This window comes from Mirounga angustirostris, unplaced genomic scaffold (genome assembly GCF_029215605.1).
Source record: "Mirounga angustirostris isolate CCGP_5_RB_7025 unplaced genomic scaffold, mMirAng1.0.hap1 SCAF_13, whole genome shotgun sequence".
Taxonomy (NCBI): domain Eukaryota; kingdom Metazoa; phylum Chordata; class Mammalia; order Carnivora; family Phocidae; genus Mirounga; species Mirounga angustirostris.
The window spans coordinates 108,413,544-108,427,494 of NW_026991721.1; the positions used below are offsets into that span (position 1 = coordinate 108,413,544).

Genomic DNA, 13,951 nt, shown 5'->3' on the forward strand with positions numbered 1-13,951 from the left:
CCCCCCACCCTGCCCCGAGCTCGCAGAGTGCCTGACCAGTGTGATGACCGACAAAAACAAAACATCAGACAGCTACGGTTGCCCAAAAGAGGAAGCTGTAGATTTTGGACGGGATAAAACTTGGGCTGGATAAGCCTTCCCAGAGGGGACGGCACTGAAGTCCAGCGTGGAGGAGGAGCAGGAGAGAGGCCAGCAGGAGGGCAGGTCCCGGAGGGCCAGGGCGGGGAAGGGCAGGGGGTGGCGGGACGTGGGGAGTTCCTGGGAGACCGATCTGTGGCTCTGGGCTGTGTGAGCGACGTGTGGGGGAGGAAGGGTGTTGAGTGCGTTATGGCCAAGGTGATGGGTAGCCCTGGCCAGAGCGCCACGACCTGTTCGTATTCGCGCCGTACAAAGATTGTTCTGGTGATGGTGTGAATGGTGAGCTGGAGACAGCACATCTGGAGCTGAGACGCCATCCGTTCTTGACCAGGACACACTCAGGAGTGAAGAGTTGTGAGGGATCTGAGGTGCACTTATTATTAGGAGGGTTTATTGCCTGGGGCTACGGGAGAATGAGAAGCCTGGAAATCTGGAGGACAATGGTGTCCTCAACTGAAATAAGAATTACAAAAGGTAGAAGAGATTTTGGGAGGAACAGGGGAAAGAGCCAATCCTGGCTCTGCCACTGAACATTTCTCAGACTTGAGAAAATTACTTCATGTCCCTCACTTAGTAGATCACACAAGAGAATGTGTGAAACCATTTGGCCAAGTACTTCTCAGGGGCAGGAACCCCATAATGGGCTTCCTTTGTTCTCTCTAATTATATCTCAACAATGTTCAGTTGCCACCAAAGAGGATTAATTGATTAAATATTAACATTCACCAAAGGACTTTGGAAAAACTCCAGAAATAGTGGTATTTTATTTTATGGAGCATAAAATCTTGCTTCAGAATACTAAAAAAAAAGTTTCAAGTTCAAATAAATCACCTCATTTTATTGCAGTCTGAAAAAGGAAGATGATTCTATATTCAAAGACCATGTATAAAAAAATCACGTCTCAACCAATATTTTCAAGTATTTAGTATGTCTAGTTTCTGTGAAGTGAACAGTAAGTGGAAAAACAGCCTCAACAATATAGTTCCAAAGATTAATCACGTAAGGAGACAGCTCACGAAAGTTCCTGTGGAGCGTAAGTACCAAACCAGCGATACTGAGGTACTATGTCCAGGGGAAGGTGTGGTCAACATCGGCCACGCTGGTCGTGGAGGGCTTCGTGGGGGAAACGTCATTACGCTGGCACTTAGAAGGGCTGGATTAGGGCAACAGAGCGAAAGCACAGCTAGGCAGTTCGGAACTGGGCGCGGACACCAGCAAAGCAGGAGCAAACCATGGAGGTGGGATAGAGTATTGCGACTTGGAGGACAACCTGCGAGACTGGCTTGTCGGGAACCCAAGCTTCATCGTGTAAGAAGAGCCGCAGGTGGGACTACGGGTTGCTACAAATCAACGGGTAGAGTGAGTCCTACTAGTTACAAGGGGAAGTCACGCTCTGCATGTAGCTTGCACTTAAGTGTTTTGAGGACTGCTTCCTTTTTTTGGGACAATGTGAGCAGATAAGATGATCATAATAGAGGCAGTAATCATGCAGCACACTGAGCTGTGGTCGCGGGAACTGTACCACAGGCTCTGTGCTAAGGGCCTTCCAGGAGCGACTGCCTCCCAGAACCCTCACAGGTGCTCTCAGGGGATGATGATGGCTGGGAGGAAACAGGAAAGGGCGGGCTGGATTCTGGTCCTCTGAAACCTCAGAACAGCGCTGGCTCTAAGCCCAGCTGGCTGATGCCTGAGGCGTGAGAGATGCTGAAATGACTCCTGCTCAAAATTATTCCTAAATCCCACCAAAATCCCACTACTAGAAATTCACCAGAGTTCTTTCCAGATATTGTTTTTAAATGATTTAAATGCTTTTAAATCTTCCTGAATGATTTAAAAAAATGATAAGTCATCTTTTAAAATTCATGCTAAATACCTTAGCATATATCAGTTCACTTTTCTGCCTAAGAGGAGAAACCCAAATCAACATCACCAAACTCCGTGGGAGAAAAAACACAAAGGGCAATAGAATTGGGGAAATACACAAAAACCAGCAACAAAAACACGCATGTGGGCATGCAGGGTGGTGGACAGGTATATAAACTTCACCCAGGTTGTGAATTTTCCAGAGAGATGTATAATTTTTGAGACTTAAACATAAATTCTCAAATCTTAAACCAATGGCATTTGAGTTTTCTGTATTGGGGTACTTGGTAGATTTATTACATAATTAATGTTGCTCTGCTGAGAAATTCAGGTCCTGAGTTAACTACATAATGCATGTAAATTATAATGCTAGACATATATGACATATTATCATTTGGAAACAAAAATCTTGTAAGTTCATATGGGTATGAAAACATTGGGGTGGAAAGGTAAAATAAAATAAAAAACATTAATAAAAACCTTACTTTCCACATCTCCAAGCCCACAAATATTCCTGAATAGATATTCCTGCCATTACGTGGAGAGCACTAGGCTGTACCACAAGGGTCCTGACAAAAACAAGGCAGCTTTGGTGGTCTCCTGTGTCATATACAGAAAGTATAGGAATATGATTACAAATTGCCTTTCTAGAACATACATATTAAATAATTTTACTTATTTGGAAATTGTGATGGAGACACAGGAACAAATTTTGACAGCTTTCCAAAGACCAGGTGATGGGGATTAAAGACTATACTTATCATGATGAAAACAAAAGACCAAGAAGTATCTAAAGCCCATTCACTTTATTCCTAGGGGAGGCACTAAGCACTTATTTATTTGTGCTTTAACCATAACTCTAAAAGCTTGGACATCCATCTTCTGGACTCAAAATAAATTATAAGCAGCTAAATAGAAAATCTGAAGGAAGATACAGGTAGAATCAAGCAGGTGATAAAATGAAAACAAATGGCTCTAAGAACACAAACTTTGAAACTTTGCACCCACCATAAATGTTAACCCATATCTAATGAGAAAACCATCAGAAACCTCCACGTCATGGGACAGTCAACAAGACACCCGGCCCAGACTCTTCGGAGGTGTCAGCGTGCACGAAAGATTGGAGAATGAAGAGATGAGACATCCACGGACAATGTATAGGGCTGCATCCTGCATCAGAGAAGACGTTTTGTTTCTAACTGGGGAATTCTGAATATGGATGTGTATCAATATTAATTGACCTGGGTGGGATGATGGTGCTGTGGTTATGCAGGAGAATGTCTGTTCTTAAGAGAACATGTGTGCTTAAGTATTTAGTGTGAAAGGATCATCATGTCTATAACTGACTTTCAAACAGCTCACTGAAATGTACGTTTGTGTGTGTGTATGTATGAATCTCTCTCCTGTCCTTTCATCTTCTATTTATTCTATTCTTCCATCCACCCACCCACCCATCCTTCCATCTATCAGATAAAGCAAGCATGACAAAATGTCAACAAACAGTAAATGCAACTGAGGAGTAAAAAAGAATAAAAATAGTAGAAAAAGGGCAAACAAGACTAAAATGTTCAAATCCCCACGCAGAACATGCAAATGAACCAAATCCGATGGGGGAGGGGGCCGTTTAAACCGGCAGGTAATGATTCTGTGACTGCATACCATTTCCCCTGAGGATGAATGGAAGGCTTCTGACCTACGTCAGTGATGATCAGGTAAGAAGAGTGACATGTTTGGAGATAAAGGGACTAAAGAAAGCTCATGGTTACCAACTGTTGTAAGGAGTGTGAAAGATCTCAGATGAAAGTGATGCCAAGCCTCTGCTCAGCGGTCCTTCATCTACACAAGTAACTTTTCCGTTAGGAGTCAGAGACTGCCTTGGCATAAGGCCACGGCACACTGACGTGCACCGCGGAGCGCTCTGCGGAATACGCGCCCTTCGCTCCTTACTGAGCAGTATTTACAGCCGGTGCTCCGTTAGCTGTCTGGGGTCAGCACACAGTTTTCAGGTTGAGCTCAAGTGTAGAGAAGGATGATCTCCATCACCGTGGGTATTATCGCACTCAGGTGAGGTGAGAACCGTTTATGTTATAAATAACAGAAAACTGTCACAAATTCAGACACACAAAAATTATCACTGCAAAAATTACTTAAGCTTCTGAATGGGTGGAGATGAAGACTTGGCAAAAAGCCACACTGGCATGTGGGCAGCTACCGTGCACGCATCCGTCAGGGGCCAAAGTGACAGACACCACGGGAGCTGTACCACTTGCCGCAGCAGAAAGACCGTTTCCGAGAACCATCTGCCCAGAGGGAAATAAAAAGCTTCACGAGGGCGGGGGCAGCCTCTTTGTCCTTACTTACCACCATACCCAGGACGTAGCAAAAATCTAAATCATGGTTAAGAAACGTATCACGGTGTTTATGTGACAGCAAGTAAGAAATGGAGTAGACTTGCGTAGTCTTATTTTTTCCCGTCCAGATTTCAGAACTGAGCAAGCGTCCAGTCAATTCTCTAACAAAACGCTTCCTTGTCAAACACCCACGTTGAGGACAGTGAGAGTACAAGTAGCAGCTTAGTCTCAGACGCCCTTTCCACAGACCTGTCTCTGGTCACCTATGGCCACTAGGATCTCTTCCTCCTGTGATTTCCTAAGGCTGTGCCGTCCACACATGGTCTCAGGTCATATTAGAGTGATTGCTATACACTCTCCATGAGCTCTTTCTCCCTGTTAGATTGAAAATTCCTTAATGCAATAAATTACCATTTATATGTGTATCTTTACCAGAACTCAGTTGTCAAGGCAAAAAATAAAAAAAATTCCAAATAACAATGTCTAGTTTTGAACTTTGAAGACATGAAAGGGTTGGGAGCAAGGGTGGGATCATTACCAAGGTAAAATTCTTGACAATTTTCCAATTAGGCTACACACCCAAAATTATTATCTGGGGAGTAGTACACTCACTGATCCCTGTTGCTGTTCCCATGAATGATGAAATACTCTGGGTGTAAAAAAAACTCTATATTCTGATCTTTTTAAGTGAGAAGATATTTGCTGATTCTAACAAAACAGATCATAATTGAAAGTTAACTGGGGAGGAAAACTCTCCAAAAGCCAAACTCACGAAAAATTAATTTCAATACAGGATGCTTACATGTGACATCATGACATTTCCTAAAATGAGAAAGAAAAAAGCTTCTTAAAATACTTACCAGAAGTGGTATTATTTGTAAGGTGTTTTTGATGGATGGATTCTTGCAAATGGCTTCTTGTACATCTGAAAGAATTATGCCATGACACAAAAACAATTTAGTTATGTATTTGACTGAGAAGAATGACTAAAAGAATCAGATACTAAATTCTGGTATGTCAAAATATTCAAAATCGAGTTAAGAGTCTTTTTTCTATTGTCCCAGAAACAGTGTTTATACTTATATTAGGTAGGAAACAGAAGCAGTTTGGTTAAAAACAATGACATAAAGCTTAAGTTGATAAGAAGGAATTCCTAATACTTTGACTATTCTATAATGATCTTTATTCAAATACTGGGTTTTCATTTCTTTCCATTTGTCTTTCTTCTTCTTCTTTTTTAAACCAAAAGGAAATTCCATTCTTGGGAGTATGCCAGGAAAGAGGAGACGCTTATTAGCTAGTAAGGCACAAAAGCTGATGGACTTGTCACCTCTTGCCTTTTCAGTGTTTGGGCTTCTGTCCATACAATAGCAGCAAGGGTCCGGGCAAAAGGAAAGAACAAACAAACAGACAAACCCAACAACCTTCAAGCAGAATCCTTTATGTGAAGCATGAAAGTATCTAATAGGGAAATATATATATATTATATATATATTAGAGAGAGGGAGAGAGAGTGTATGTGTGAGTGGGGCGAGGGGGAGAGGGAGAGAGAGAATCCTCAAGCAGAGTCCATGCTGAGCGAGGAGCCTGATGGCAGGCTCAGTCTCAGGACCCTGAGATCACAATCTGAGCTGAAATCAAGACTTAACTGACTGAGCCACCCAGGTACCCCTGCTCAAATACATTTTTTAAACTGTTATATATTTGATTTAAGTAGCTAATAATCTGGATACATTTTGTATTTTTATTTCCAATTATTAAATTAAATTTTAAATTACAATTGTCTAAGTACAAAATATAAAATTTCTTATGAAAGCTGTTCTTCCATACTCACAGTATAAGCTCTCATTGAGACGACTGAGGGACTGTAGGATCTTCTGCTCCCCAGCTGAGAGTGCAGAGATGTCGAATGCCTGGGTCTTATTTAAAGCCAGATTTGGTTTCTGTAGCTGCTTGCTATTCATGACAGTGAGAATTTCATCCTCAGGCACTGAAGCTTTCACTAGGCTTTCAGCCATCAAAAACTGCGAAGTACTATCTGAAACTACAGAAACTTTACATCAATTATTCTTTGATCCCTTTTTGTCTTTGGGATCTTCCCACATACCTACTTAACTGACATGCGTCTGTATGTATTCATTTCACAAATAGAAACCCAGTAAATCTTCTGTTACTTTGCATTTTATTTATCAGGATTATCTGTATCTAGCATTTTCCCATCCCTGATTAGAAAATAGAAATTCAAAATGATGGCAGGGAGGCAATGAAAACCCCTAGCATGTTACCTGAGCTAAAGGAAAAACGCATCACCTTTAGATTATGTTTGTGTTGTGTTTTTGTTATCCATTGGTAATTCAAAGAGAAGATGAAGTAGATTGTCTTTATAATAACAATTAAGTTAAGTTATGAATAAAAGAGTAAAATAAAAGGAAAGGAAAGTTAGAAGATGAGTGACAGGCTAAACAGAACTGACTGCCTAGGAACAGACCCATGAAGACACAAGAATTTAACATCTGATCAAAGAAGCATCAAAGTCTTGAGGGAAGGGAAAGATGACTCAATAAATTAGTTTACTGCTTATAAAAGAATCAACTTGCAGTTTTCCTGTACATCATCCATTTAAACAAATTCAAAGGAAATTATTTAATTTAAGGAATGAAACCATTAGAGCAATCTAGAGGAGACAGAAACACTCCTGTATTTCTGTATTGGGAAGGTTCTTTGCTTTTAAAAGTAATGGAGAAATCACTAAGTAAAGACTAAAAGACGTGTTTATTTAAAGGGCAGTCTTCCCTAATAGCCTAAATTTTTGAAAGGCAAGACTTTTGTGTGTTTTATGCATTACTGTATATCCAAAATCTAGTTGTAGGCAGGAAATTAGCTCTCAATCACTTGTTGAATGAAAAAATTAATTCTAAGTATAAACATGTAAGTGGAATAAAATGCAAATAATAAAGTAATAAAAACATTTGCAACTAATATGAAGAATAGAACCCTTGATATTTAAAGAATTTGCAGAAATCAGTAAGGAAATACCAAAACTCCAATATCTACTGGGGAAAACAATACAAAGGACCAATTCATCAGAAGCAAAGACATATACAAAAATAATTAAGCATATTATTAATAAAAGATAAACAATTCAAAACTAATAAAACACAATTTCTTTGCCTATCATGTAAGCAAATCATAGAAATAATTCTACCTCAAGTTGGCATACATCTCAGAAAAGTTTTAAACGTTATTTCTCAGGGAAATACTTTGGAATCTGCATAAGGAGCTATAACAATGCTTATTTCTTCTGATCCAGTATTCATTTAATACACAGAGTTTCGTTCAACAAATATTTATTAGGTGCCAATGACATGTCAAATAGTGTAATTGTGATTCCTGGAATCTTCGTCTTACGGAAATGATTGAAAAGTCAGGAAAAAGCTTCACGTAGAAAGATGTTCAGTACATTATTACTTAGAATAAACAAACCTGGCAACAGGCTAAATGTGCAGGATAAGGGGCTCGGATCCCACTTGGGGGCTTACCTGTCACGTAGTATGTATGTACTTGGGAAAACACACGTAGCAAAAAATGAAATCGCTGGGAACAAAGCTCAGAGAAAAATTTTAAACCGAAACATACCTTCTTCAACATCAGAAGTACCCCTCGTAGTGTGTTTTGGCTCACTTGAACTTGGCTGGACACTTTGCCCAAAATTCTACAAAAATATAATATTATCTAAGAATAGATTTCCATATTTAAATATTCATGATATCCATTTATTTAAAAAACATGTGCATTCTATATAGTTTCAGTTATCACTGCTCATGTAACCTGGATATTTTCTTTTTCTTGGAGCAGAAATCAAGGCTTACGGGGATAAGGCCTTTCTAGGGTACCTGAAATTTCGAAACATGTTTCGAGTCAATTTTGGAAAATTTTCAGGTTGCAGTGTCACCTCGGGTCTTGGAGGAGGGAAGTAAGGCGCAACAATCTACCCTAAGGGTTATGACCGAGTTGGTTTCTCACCGTAGGGGCCGAGCCTCCCACGAGGACTAGTGCCGAGGACGACACTTGCGCAGAGCTGTGAGCGGGCAGCTCGCCGCCCCGGCCGCGGGCACCCCATATAGGGTCCGCGCTCTGCCGGCTGGCTGGACGCGGCTCGCCCCGCTGCCCCGACGGCCCTGCCCCTGGTGGCCCTGCTGCCCCCGACTGCCCTGCCCCCGCTGGCCCCGCTGCCCCGACGGCCCTGCCCCTGGTGGCCCCGCTGCCCCCGACTGCCCTGCCCCTGGTGGCCCCGCTGCCCCGACTGCCCTGCCCCTGGTGGCCCCGCTGCCCCCGACTGCCCTGCCCCTGGTGGCCCCGCTGCCCCGACTGCCCTGCCCCTGGCCTGCGCTCGGCCGGACCCCGAGAGTCGCTGGCGCAGGCGTGAGCGAGAGCCCTGCCGCCCTTGCCCCATGGCCTCGCCCGGCCTCTGCTGGAGATGGGGTCCCGCGGGGAGACGCCGTCCTGGCACAAAGTGGGACCCTGCTCCTCCCACCTTTCATGGCTCTCTCTGATTTTCTCCACGTGGAAGAACGACGAAACACATTTCCCAAAACAAGGTGACAGGGGCCATCACTCTAGTGACTGCCCCGCGGCGGAGGCATTTGAGTTAAAATACAAAACAAAAACCCCCAAATCAAAACAAAACAAGAGGGCTGAAAACCTTAAACTTCAAATCTTGAATTTTGATTCGGGAACACTGACCTACTCTAAAGGTAACGAGACCGTGGAAGATGTTTAAGCAGGTGTGTGAGTGGAAGGTGGACATGGGGCTTCTGGAAAGAAACACACACATGGGCTCAAAACCAGGGAGACAGTGTGCAAAGGGGCACACCCGGACAGAGGAGGACCCCGAAAGATAAAGATGAATTTAGAGAGCGCACTCCTCAGGGGCACTTCAAGTTTAGTTCATTCTTGTTGTTGTTATAACAACTATATATTGCTTTAGCATTTAAAATCATTTATACAAATACACCCTTGTTCACTTGACAGATTCTGAGATGCTTGATGTGAACAACATGGGGCTTGAGAGGAAGGCCTTCCTAGGCATTACTGTACCTTCAGGAAGGTGAGTCTGTGAGTGAGTGCTGGGCTACTAAGCATTAAGAATAGCATGGTCACGGGGCAGCTTTATTTACATCGTACAGAACTAAATGTCGTTGGTCTTGCTGGTAAGAATATATCATGGTTGATTTTCCTCCACAGTAAAAATCTTATCTATATAAAACAATAGTTCCTACAGTATACAAATAATAGAATGCTCAACTCATAAGTCGGATATAAATTCTTCATAAGGCACTCTATTTCACTGCTATCAAAAATCGGAAGTGCTACTTAGAGTAGAAATCCCAAGTGAAATGCTATTTACTCATCCCTCTAGATGTTTTAATAGTTATCTATTTATTTGGATTTTATTTACTTGACAGAGAGAGAGAGAGACAGAGGGCAAAGAGGGGGAGCAGGAGAGCGAGATGCAGGCCTCAATCCCAGGACCCTGGGATCACGACCCGAGCCGAAGGCAGATGCTCCCCCCAGGCGCTCCTGATTTAATATTTTAAATTCAATCCTTGGATGAGGTTAGATGTCCAGAAAATGTCATATTTAGGTCATGTTTACTTAGCTCTCATGGGATTACCTCCACTAATTTTAAAATGACTTTTATTAAGCTTCTGACTTTTACTGAAGATCTCTATCTCAAACAGCCATATGAAACTCCTGATTCGTCTGCTGTTGACTATGAAGAGGTGTCCATCCATTCTGAGCTCCGGGCGCCCACAGAGGGGCCTCAGGGGGGCAGTCTCTTCCTCTACTGCACCTCAAACACCATCATTATCAGTGACCCCTGAGAACCATACACACCATCCTATTTTCCTTTTGCCGTATCTTCCAGGAAGCTCAGATCCACAGAGGATATTTAAGCACAAGAACTTGACTAGTCTTCATGATTAACACACTTACTTCCTCTATCCAGGGCTCTCATTTACTTTTCTGTTTTTCTTTTTTTTTAAGATTTTTTAATTTATTTGCGTGAGAGAGAATGAGAGACAGAGAGCATGAGAGGGAGGAGGGTCAGAGGGAGAAGCAGACTCCCCGCTGAGCAGGGAGCCCGATGCGGGACTCGATCCCGGCACTCCAGGATCATGACCTGAGCCGAAGGCAGTCGCTCAACCGACTGAGCCACCCAGGCGCCCTGTTTTCCTTTTTTTATGTATACTTAGAAACTTTGTTGCAAATAACATGTATAAATAATAAAGAAAAGAATAATGGTGATTTGTTAAGGTTGGTTGAAAATCTCCATTAGTAATTGATCATACAGGCAAAGAGAATATAGCAAACACGTCTAGTACAGTCAGTTCCTAGGGTAGAGATTCCTGTGCAGCTGCTTAATGACCCTGGCATATGACCCTGGCATATTTACATTTATGTTGTGGTCCGCACTTCACAGCAAAAGCACAGTCCTTTGAGAACATTCTGTTTTCCAAGCAATTTCTCACTACTGAATAGACATTGTTACTAACACCGGACTTACGTTCATTTGCTCGTTGCACTTCTTTCCTGCAGATCCAGAGTTTTGTCTTTTCTGTTCTAAAAGGCTTCTCTGCTTATTTTCAACAATTCGCTTTCTTCTTACAACAGTAGAGCCTTAAACAATGCCAACAAAACGTCAAAATTAACATGCGTACGTCATACGCACAAACTTACGAGTTACCTTCAAACATTGCAGAAAACCCTACGTTTCTTCCGTTCATTCAGAAAACTCTTACTGAGCTTCTGTTACATGTACCATGCACGGCACGGTTAAAGTAATGAATTAAACAAAATTCTGCTTCTGAGGCGTCTGTAGTTTCGACCAGTGGTCTCCCAAGTGTGCTGCTGGAACGCCAGGAGGATAGTCAAACACATCACGCTGTGTGGGAAGAACAGACTACAATTCCACTTTCTGCTTAGTATCTGCACAGGAGAAACTACACATCACCATGTTACTGTGTGGTTGACCCTGGCACCTGGTCCGTTTGCAAGGTCAACGGTCGTAGACTGCCCACGGTAAACACCGTTCTCTGGGAGAACACTATGATGCTCTGGGAGAGATGGGCACTGCTATCAGTCACCAGGCTCTCTCGCCTCCTGTCGTCTAACTAAATGTCACCTGTGCCTGCTCAGTGGATGTACGGCTGTCTCACAGCATCTGAATGAGTCCTCACAAAATGGAAGAGTCTAAAAAAGACTTTTGTCGCGCCTCCCTTGTATGGGCAATGTTTTATTATTTTAGGTGAGTAGTGGGCATGTGCATATTTCTTATCATTTTTTCTATGCTTTTTATATGACTAATCAAAAACATATTCTTAGACAGAAGCAAACCAAGAAACAGACTCTGAACTACAGAGAACACACTGAAGGTGACCAGAGGGGACGTGGAGGGGGGGATGGGCTAGATGGGTGATGGGGTTGAAGGAGGCGCTGGTTGTGATGAGCACCGGGTGTTGTCTGCAAGTGTTGAATCAATGTATTGTACACCTGAAACTAATATCACACTGTCTGTTAACTAACTGGAATTTGAATAAAAACTTAAAAAAAAAAGAAGTGCAAACAGCCACAGACAATATGTAAATGATTCAGTGTGGCTTTGTGCCAATAAAACTTAATTTATAAAAATAGGTGGAGGGGCAGCTGGGTGGCTCAGTTGTTAATAAGTGTCTGTCTTTAGCTCAGGTCACGATCTCAGGGTCCTGGGATCGAGCCCCACATCGGGCTCCCTGCTCTGCGGGAAGCCTGCTTCTCCCTCTCCCACTCCCCCTGCTTGTGTTCCCTCTCTCGCTGTGTCTCTCTCTGTCAAATAAATAAATAAAATCTTTAAAAAAAATAAAAATAGGTGGAGAGTTTATTTGGCTTATAGACTAGTTTGCAGACCCCTAGACTAGATGATGTAGAAGTTTCTTCTACTGCTAATATTTTATGATTTAACTTGTTTTAATAGCAATGCTATATCCCTATGAAGTTAGATTGATTATTCAATCATCTGTCAAACATGGAGTTTGTGAAGTATTTTCCTGCTGTTTGTTATTAACGATAGCCAAGATATAGAAACAATCTAAGTGTCCATCAATGGATGAATGAATAAAGAAGACATGGTTTATATAAACATATTATTATTTAGCCATGAGAAAGAAGGAAGTCCTGCCATTTGTGACAACATGGATGGGACCCTGAAGGTATTATGTTAACTGAATTAAGTCACATAAAGACAAATATTGTATGGTATCACTTATATGTGAAATCTAAAAAAGCTGAACCAGGGGCACCTGACTGGCTCAGTTGGTAGAGCATGCAACTCTTAATCTCAGGGTCGTTAGTTCAAGCCCCATGTTGAGAATGGTGCCTACTTAAAAAAAAATTTAAAAAGCTGAACTAGTAGAAACTGTTGAATAGTGGTTATAGAGGCTAGGGAGTGTGGGAATTGAGATGTCAGTCAAAGTACAAACTTGCAGTTGGAAGTTCTGGAGTTTTGATGCACAGCATCATGCTTAAGTCAACAACACTGTATCATATACTTCAAAATTGCTAAGAGGTTAGATATTAAATGTTCTCCCCACAACAGAGAAATGACAATTATGTGATTGATGGAGGTGTTAGCTAGCTATGGTAGTAATCATATAGCGATATATAAATCTATCAGATCAATACATAGTACACCTTAAACTTACATAATGTAATGTCAATTATCCCACAATAAAAACAAAAAAAATTGCAAAACCATAGATCAAAGATAAAACTAATAACACAAGGACAGGTGAATAAGAAAAAGAGCTGATACATCTCTTATTCTCCTTATAAACTCTTGGCCACATAATGACAATGACAGTATAATTATATTTATAACAAAGTTAGAATCACAAATTGGAAAAATTATCAAACAAATAATAAAAATAAACCTCAACCTGAATGCATATTGTACTTTGAGATATTAGCTAATAATGGTATATGAAATGAAGTCATAATTGACAAGACATTTGAAACTAAACATTCAGAGCATTATTAGTAATGCATGAGAGAAGTATTCTATAGAATACATAAAATTATTTAAAAAATTTTTAAATGTATTATTTATAAAATACAAAATTTTGACATTCTTTTAAAAGCTTGTACTTCATTTCAATCTCCTTCTTTAAATATTTCTATTTCTGATTAAGGTTATGTATTTATTAGTACAGTAATACATTTGTATGGCACGTTTATGTGTATATGCTCAAAATTTTTACTAATGTTCTATATCCAACTATTCATACATAGTTAAATGCATACACTGTAAGTATACATATAAAACTATCCATCTATACCTAAATAACAACAGAGACCCCAAAGCTTTCAACCTTCTGGAGAGCTGGCCAGTAACTGAACACCTGAGCTTTGAGAGTAAGAAACGATACTATAATTCTAGCTGATATTAGTTCACCATTTATAAGTGCCCAGACATTGTTCTAAGGGCTGTCGGCACTGTTACCATCACTATTTTTACAGATAAAGAAATTAGGCACAGGAAAGGAAAAGTAACTTGCCTGAGG

The 13,951-nt window shown here is 41.2% G+C and overlaps 1 protein-coding gene across 5 annotated transcripts in view; it reads right to left on the minus strand.

Moving 5' to 3' along the window:
- The window catches only part of CEP126 (centrosomal protein 126), a 94,323-nt gene that overhangs the window by 4,474 nt on the left and 75,898 nt on the right, over nucleotides 1-13,951 (minus strand). For 4 of the 5 annotated variants that reach the window (XR_010407137.1, XM_045895195.3, XM_064577537.1 and 1 more), the window contains 4 exons: nucleotides 10,921-11,033; nucleotides 7,989-8,064; nucleotides 6,187-6,396; nucleotides 5,213-5,277 (listed from right to left, as the gene is read on the minus strand). Coding sequence is in view for 3 of the 5 variants with exons in the window: in XM_045895195.3 (XP_045751151.1) it covers nucleotides 5,213-5,277; nucleotides 6,187-6,396; nucleotides 7,989-8,064; nucleotides 10,921-11,033 (464 nt within the window). In the remaining 2 variants the exon portion in view is untranslated. Of the gene's footprint in view, nucleotides 1-4,601; nucleotides 4,728-5,212; nucleotides 5,278-6,186; nucleotides 6,397-7,988; nucleotides 8,065-10,920; nucleotides 11,034-13,951 lie in introns of all 5 variants that reach the window. The other variant, XR_010407138.1, reaches the window with a different exon arrangement.